Source organism: Merops nubicus, unplaced genomic scaffold (genome assembly GCF_000691845.1).
Source record: "Merops nubicus isolate BGI_N331 unplaced genomic scaffold, ASM69184v1 scaffold21671, whole genome shotgun sequence".
NCBI lineage: Eukaryota > Metazoa > Chordata > Aves > Coraciiformes > Meropidae > Merops > Merops nubicus.
In genome coordinates this window covers 27,097-35,160 of record NW_008586522.1, presented here as the reverse complement: position 1 = coordinate 35,160, position 8,064 = coordinate 27,097, and the positions used below count along the sequence as shown (strand labels likewise).

Below are 8,064 nucleotides of genomic sequence, written 5' to 3'. Positions count from 1 at the left end.
CAGTGGAACAGCCCCTTTCTTACTTGATAATTCCAGCAGATCACAGCTGAATGAAGGGATTTTGTCTCAAATAAAAACACAAGGACATTAAAATTCCTCACCACGCCTTCTACATTTCCTCCTCCAGTTAATAGGTATTTTTTTGTTAGTTATATTTCAGGATGTTTCCAACTGCTCATTCATGTTTGTTTTTCATAATTGGCATTCCAAAGTATTTGTTCTACAACTGCAGCCAAGGGAGCATATTTCATTCTTAAGAGGATCCAGAGAGTTAGAAAATTTGCATGCAAAGAAAAAAATAAATAAGAAAAGGAGGAGAAGAGAAAAGATTTCTGCCTTGAGGTGTGTGTTTAGCTTCCCTCTCTCACAGAGCCCACGACTTCACAGGAGTCACTGGCTCGTTTCTACGACCTCCTCCAAGCGAGGAGCTCCTTCTGCCAAGGGTCCCTCAAAGTTCATTCTGGCTAAAAAAGCAGATTCCAAAGGCACAGGAACACGTGGCATTACCTTTGGGCCTGTCTGGCCTGGCATTCCCCGGGCACCATCGCTGCCAGCTCGGCCCTGCAATGGAGAGAAGCAGAGTCAAACACAAAGGGTGAGGCAGGAGCACAGGGACATCTGCTCCTGGGTCTGTGGCTGGGTGAAGCTTTATTTCAGTGGGAGCTCTCTGCCTGGGGAGCAGCTTCCCTTGGCAGGGAGAAGAGCTGCTCTGGTTTTGAAGCAGCATCCCGGGCACAGCCTGGTGCTAATGAGGGGTGGGAGACCAAGAGGAGCCAAGTTGCTTCACTACATGGGATGCTGGGACACGAGCATTGATTTTAATTTGAAATAATTCCCTTCCAGCACATTTTAAGATATGCTAATGAAGATGTCTGCAAATTGAAATGAGTTTGTTTTTTTTTTAAGACAGACAGAAGTGGGTCACACAAAAGACTTTCTTGTTTCTTCCTCTGGCAAGTTGAATCACGACCAGCCAGAGGATGGAGTGAAATAAAAATCAGCATTGGGGATGTTGACAGAGCAAGTGTGCAGAAATTATACCAGCACCAGAAACCCTCCATGGACTGGATTCTCCTCGTGTGCTACTGAGACTTGGGGACTGTCCAAACCAGCCTGGAGCGTTTATGCAGCTACAACCTCAATGCCACCAAAAAAAAAAACCCCCCAAAAAGACAAAAGAGTGGAAAGCATGGACTTGCAGCTCTCCCCACACCACCCAGCTTTTAACTCATCCTGGTTTGCATCTGCCCAGATGGATGGAGAGGTCCTGGACGAGCCACTAGCTGGCCAGCAGCCTGCTCTTGTGCAACGTTCTCAGCTCTCAGAAATTAATTGGCAGCAGAAATGATTTCTAGCAGAAAGTGGAGTTAATGCAGTCATCCAGGCAGCTCCCAGGACACTCACCCTCCGGCCTGGTTTTCCTGCTGGACCAGGAGGACCCTGGATGCCTCGTGGACCCTGCAAGGCATCAAGGAGAAAGGAAGAAATGTCACCACCCAAGGGTATGACAGACAGACCCAGTGCCTCCTGGAATCACACATCACCTCCACAAAAATGGGACCTGAAGCCCTCGAGCAGAGCCCGTGGTTCAAAATACACAGGAAAGGCTCAGGACTGAGCATCTCTGGACAGGAATCCCTGTTGATCCACAGGGAAGCTTTGCCCTGCAAGCAGCTCCACGTGGTGGAGACAAAACACTTCCCCCACCATCAGAAAATGGGAACTTCCCCTTCATGCAGGACTGAGGGGTTGGAAGAACAATTTCCTGAGCATTAGTGAACTCCCCATGCTCCAACCTCTCTCATATTTACAGGACTCCTCCCCAGATGTCTGCAGGAGAGGACTACCACCTGCAGAATTCTACACTCTTGGCTTAAAATTATGCCCTGAGTCTGCATTTAGATACTTGAGGATACTTTATATGCAAAACAGATGTTCCCACACTGTCCTACTTTCAGCCAGCACTGAATCACTCCTTCACAACAGCCTCTAAAGCATGATGGGCTGCTCCACACCTTCATCTCTACCCATTGCCCAATTTGCCCATACTCACCTGAGGCCCCATTTCTCCAGCTTCTCCCTTTAATCCTCCACTGCCTGGGGGTCCCTTTGGACAGAGAAAGTGGTTTAGTACATTTTTCCACAAAAGAACCAGAGGAAAGGTTCATAGCTTGTTAGGAAAGAGCAATTCATGCAGGTGACCCAGAGCATGCATGGAGCTGGCACCAGAGGGGTCTGCTCCATCCTTGCTCACCCACCCACTTACCATGGGGCCTGGTCGCCCTGTCAGCCCCATTGGACCTGCTGGTCCTCTCAGTGCCAGCTGGAACAGAAAGAGAAATGTTGGTCAGTTGGTGTCTCTGCTTTGTTGCCACAACAGGACAAAGCCACCATCATACAATGGTTTGGGTGGGAAGGGACCTTTCAAGGTCAGCTAGTCCAAAATCCCTGCAGGGAGCAGGGATGTCTACAGCTAGAGCAGGTTGCTCAGAGCCCCGGCCAACCTCCCCTGGGATGGTTCCAGGGATGGGGCATCAACCACCTCTCTGGGCAACTTGTGCCAGTGTCTCACCACCCTCATAATAAAAATTTTCTTCCTTATTTCCTCCTTACACTGGAGTCTAAATCTCCCCTCCTTTAGTTTAAAAACATTACCCTTTGTCTTGACCACATCCCCTTTTGCATCATCACACAGAGACACAATAAAATGGACATTTTTGGCAATAAACTATTGTAGGTAAATGTTAAAACTTTGCCTGGACAGGCTAGGGGGTTTTATTCACATATTTTTGTGATCCTAGTTTAGTTTAGGAAGATTTTTTTTTCTTTACGAGCCTAAGAGTTCAGTTTTGGAGGAAATGTTTCCTTTTTTTTAAGGTTAGCATTTAATATCCTGCAAACAGAATGACAATTCTATGTGCAACGAGGGGATTTTAGCTCAATAATTAAGGAGTCACATAACCATGCATTAAGGCAGTAATTTCCATGCTGGGTAATGGGGCTGGTCCACACTTTAAAACATCACTCGGACAATTTGTTCCCTTGTGACAATTCAAGGTTTTAACAGAGTTTTAATTATCTGTGTACTCCAGTAATTAAAATCTCCCCGTGATTGCGCTTGGAATGGCATAAATATTGCCCAAATCCTAGATTATATGGCATCTTTTTACAACACCCCATTAAAAAAGGAGAAGCTCTGAAATGCTGCTGGCTGGGACAATGTTCAGTGTCTAATAAAAGCCAAATTTTAAGGGAATAAATCAAACTAATAATGCAATTAACAACAATGATAACAAGAAAACTATATCCCAAATAAGGAAGGAAGATATCCTCCCTCCCTGCAGGACTCCTTTTCCATTCCTGCCACAGCCTGTAATGTTCCCACAAAAAAAAAAGTGGTTTTTTTTTTCCTTTTTTTGCTGTAGTATCAGGGGGTTCAGCTAAAATCATCTGATAATACATTGACATTAACTAAGAAATAATTTTTAATAAATTCCCTTTATAGAAATATTTAACTTTTCATCCACAGTGCAAAAGTCACCCAGGATTTGTTTGTCTTTAAAAATTTTTCCCCAAACCTGAAAACTAAAAAAAAAAACCCAGGGAAAAGGGACTTTGAGTGAGGGGAGGTTCTTTGTTTCTTTCATAGCAGTTCACAATTTTCAACAGCTAGAAAAAGAAAAGAACAAAAACATAGAGTCTGAGAAGGCAGATGCTCCTCATGAAATGTTCATCTGGTCAAAACCCTTATTTCCCAGAAAAATAAAATGCTGATGGAAAAACTGTAGGCAGCCTTGAAATGAAGACTGACAAGGCAACACCAGAAACATAATCCACCAATATTATACACAGAGCAAGGTTAATGGGCAGGAAAATGCAGTGGCTGATGGCAGCAGGGCCCTGTACTCTCCCTGAATATGTATAAAATCTACCTCCTTTGTAAAAGGGGAATTGGATGGAAACCAGAAGAGCCCCAGCTAAGCCAACACCCTCATTATAAACCTACAAGGGGCATGTGTCACTCAGCAAGGTGAAGACCCCAATAGACTTTATTTCATTCATGGGTGGAATAAATTGCCTTTTTAGCCTATTGCAGCAGACCAGCCCCCAAAAAACCTCTGTGCTGAAGCAACCCCTGAGAGCTGTGAACAACAGACCAGCTACATCCGAGCCACGTATCCCAGCTGCAGCCAGATGTGGGCTTCAGACTTGAGGAGCACACCAAAGCTCTGTCCTTGGGTGACTGCATGTGGCAAGGAGAGGAGCCATGCTCCCAAAGCTGTGTCTCTTTGCCAACAGCCTCTCTAAACCATCTTCTATTTTCCCCTTCTCAGCAGGGTGTGTTTACAGCCAGAATTTGGTCCCTTCTGGGCAAGATTTGGGGCAAACACAAGCAGGGTGGCACTTGTGGGGTCCTCACGTGGGTTCTTTCTGCTGTAGTGCCCCTCCCATCTCTGCTTTCAGCACATGGATGATCAAATGTAACTTGACACAAGCACAAATAGAAGAAAAATTTCCAAGCTGTACTGGCTAGAAATTAAGTCTTATTTTGAAGAGTTGAGGATGGAGCCTTACACACTCAGGTGCTCATCTAGGCAGGGAACAGGAGTTGTACAGGGAGTGTGCATGGCTGATTTATTTCATCAGCAAGTCTAGGTGATAAACACTGCTAGGGGTTATTGGATCATCAGTGAAAAAGGTCATCCAAGGGAAAAAAACCCAACATTTCATGGATAGTCATCATGTGTTTCCAAATAAATACATTAAAGAAAACTGCAGATTGCCTGTGGAGATTCGTGGAGCTGGGAACAGCTTGTAGCTGTGACATGCATGTAATTATTACCATTTACTGGGGAAAAAAACATCAAATTAACCAAAAAAGAACAGAAAGAAAAACCCTACAGCACGTACCACAACACACAGGCTCTCAAAACCATCAGTATAGCCAGAAAATGCTACTGAAGGCAACAGGTCGAGGTCTGCCAGCACCAGCAGAAGGCCTGTAGGCAGTTTAAACCCATGTTTCTAGGGCCTAGGCTATTGCTGGCCATTAGTAAATGGCCAAGTCATCCAGATGTCATCACCTCCAGCCACAGAAGCAATGCCATCTCAGATGAGAGGTGGGTACCACCACCAGCCCCCTGGACAGTCCAGGTATGACGACGTCTCCTCTGACACGTTTATTCTGGTCCTCCTCCTCTTCCTTGGGCACCTGCTGCAAGAGACATCCCCACCACCCTTCACTTACCCTGGCCTGCTGCAGGATGGCTTGGGCTTGGGCCTCCTGGGCTGAAACAAGAGGTCCTTTAGAGCCAGCATCTCCTCCTCCACTAAAGCGGAACTGGGAGGAACAAGGTGGAGAAAGAAGGTCACAGGGTTGCTGTCCCTCTATCCTCACACCAGCATGACTCCTAAACAACTCTGTTCAGCACGACTGACCCAACTGCATCCCTGTCCTTCCAGACCACCCTGTGAACCACCTATCACACCCCCAGGTCACCCAGCTCATGGGCACAACCCAACCGTTCCCCACCTCCACATCCCCACAGCAGATTCTGCCAGCTCAAAGCAAGGCACAGGAAGAGGGATTGTAGGCTCTGAGCTCTAAGGCCCTCCCACACCACCACTCCAAACTGAATGCAAAGCTCTCACAGGGCTGAGAGTCCCTGTGCAGCTGCTGTGGGCCAGGAGACCCCCAGAGATGGGGTTGAACCAGCTTATTTGGCTGTAGCTGCCTGCTTGCCCCAGAACAAAGGCTGTGTTCCTCAAGAGGGGCAGAATGCTTCAAAGAACAGAGTTCAGCCTATTGCTCAAGCCAGGATCCTTCAGCACACAAAGTAAAACCAAAAAAAAGTTAAAAAAAACCTCCAAGCATTAATGTTTTATTTTCTTAAACTTGAAAGTTAAGAAGTTTAATGTTTTCTCCTGCCTCTTCCATCCCCAACAGCTTCAAGCCCTTTTTCTAGGACACCCCTTTCTCCTGCCTGAATTGCAGGTGTGTTTGGGGTTTGGGAAGAAGGACTCTCCAGGCTGCAGAACCTACATGGATGGCTCTTCCACCTCCATGTCAGTCTTCATTTCACTTGGTCAGTGCTAGGTCTATGACCACGTGGACTTGGCAAGCAGATTCAAAGAGATTTATTTAGACTGATAATAAATAGGCCAAGTAGGGACCAACAAATGTATTGTAGTGGCCAGCTAAGCTCCATGTGAAGCACTTGGGTCCAGGCTGTCCTAGGCACCCTGCCAGGAATCTATCCAAGGATCACCAACCATTTGGAGCCTGTTCAAGAGTGCTGTGGTTTTTCACTGGAGTCTCTGTCCCTTTGGTACCTATCCCCTCATTTCCAGCAGCTGCTCTCCTTAGGGCTCTCTCACATCAAAGCAGACAAAATAGAACCATTCCCTTAGCATCCCAGGACTAAGAAGGCTGAATTAGTACTTGCTAGCTTCATGTAGCAGGAAAATAAAACAATGAAAATTAATTACTAGTCAAAAGAAACCAGTTCATTCAGGTGCTTACAGTTTTGGAACCTGCTTGAAGAGCTTTTAGAGGTCCCTCACTGTAGGAGGGAGTGTTCTGCCTGGAAATTGTGCCCTTGAGGGTGTCTCCAGTTGCTTCTTCATGACTTGGGCTCTCCAACACCATGCCCAGTCAGAAACACTTCAGCTAAATCATTGCTTCTGGAAATTCTAACCTACCTGGCCCTGTGGTTTTCACCAGTGGAAAAAGTGACACCACTTTTCACAAAGTAAACTTACAAGAGGAGCCATTCAGCTGCATCTGTCACACTGAGGAAAACATGCCCTTGGTGTGAAAGAGAGAGGAGACTTGCAAGAACAGGAGCTAAGTAGTAGCAAAGCCAAGAAGCTCAATTCATTTAAATGCTTTTTTAATTATGCTTGTACTTACAGGCAACATAAGCATTGTCCCTGGTGGTCCTGGTAAACCATCTGCTCCTGGAAGACCTGGGCGACCAGGTGGCCCCTACAAGAAGCAGAGAGAAAAGTAAACTGCTGTAACATCATTTTAGTCACATCTAGTAAGTAGTTATAGCTGTAAAGACACATAGGATGATCCAAAAGGGCCCCTATCTTGACAAACAGGCATTGAGCACGTGGACATCCCAATACCATGGCAAATTTTAGAGAAGTAGATCCATAAACACAATTTTTCTCAGTAATTCCCTCTCCTTATAGCCTGGATTCCATATTGCCAGGCTCTGCCCCATACAATTTTCAAGCAAGCAATGAAAGTCTCCAAAATGTTCCAAGTTAATGGAATCAATGTTAAGTTGGGTCTGTTAAAACCTATTAAAGCAAATAAAAATGAAAACTTTATAACTCGGGTCAGCAAGATGGAAGTGTGGGAAGATAAATCCAGTTCTGCACATGCTCAGTCATCTGGGTTGTTCCATTTTTCTCTTTTCTGTCTTTATTTTTTCCCATTCCTGTGAGACTCCTTCCATCTGCAATGGAGTGATCCTGTCAGCAGCTGTAAATCAGTAAAACTCTGAGGATCTCAATGGAGCTGCACTGATTAACTTCAGTTGAGTTTCTTCTTGGACTCAAGGAACGAGCACGCAGCACAAGTTCCATTGATGAAGTTATAAATAATCAAATCTGGCCAATTTCCCTAAGACAGCCCATAGATTATTTGTATTCCCAACTGTGTCTTTGGCAAAAAGTTTATGTTAATCCAAATTTGCACATCCATCCAGCAATCCTGCATGCAAATGAGGAGGACGTGCAGCTATTCAATGTGCACCAATAATTGCAATTTTCACACCAGCTTAAGGAGCTGAAGGGCAAGAGTGACTTGAATATGACCCAGGGAGGCCAAGAGAAGCCTTGGTGCTTGTTTCATGGCAAGGTGACAGGACTACCTGGCCAACAGCTCAAGCTTGGGAACTCTCTTGTTTACTAAATGCCAATAATAAATCCATCTGTGGAGATCCAAAGCTTTTAGAAGGGCAAGCAACAAATATCTGTGTTAGTTCTCACTCTCTTCAACCTGCCTGGAGCCCTCTAGCTCATGAAGACACCAAAGAAAAGTCAAAATTA

The 8,064-nt window shown here is 45.4% G+C and overlaps 1 protein-coding gene across 1 annotated transcript in view; it reads right to left on the bottom strand.

Annotated features, from left to right (window-relative positions):
- Nucleotides 1-507: 507 nt before the first annotated feature.
- Nucleotides 508-8,064, bottom strand: part of LOC103780986 (collagen alpha-1(V) chain-like) — a gene marked incomplete at both ends in the record, with an annotated part of 24,502 nt that continues 16,945 nt past the window's right edge. The window contains 5 exons of the mRNA XM_008948691.1: nucleotides 508-561; nucleotides 2,054-2,107; nucleotides 2,267-2,323; nucleotides 5,249-5,341; nucleotides 6,914-6,988. Coding sequence (XP_008946939.1) covers nucleotides 508-561; nucleotides 2,054-2,107; nucleotides 2,267-2,323; nucleotides 5,249-5,341; nucleotides 6,914-6,988 — 333 coding nt within the window. The remainder of the gene's footprint in view (nucleotides 562-2,053; nucleotides 2,108-2,266; nucleotides 2,324-5,248; nucleotides 5,342-6,913; nucleotides 6,989-8,064) is intronic.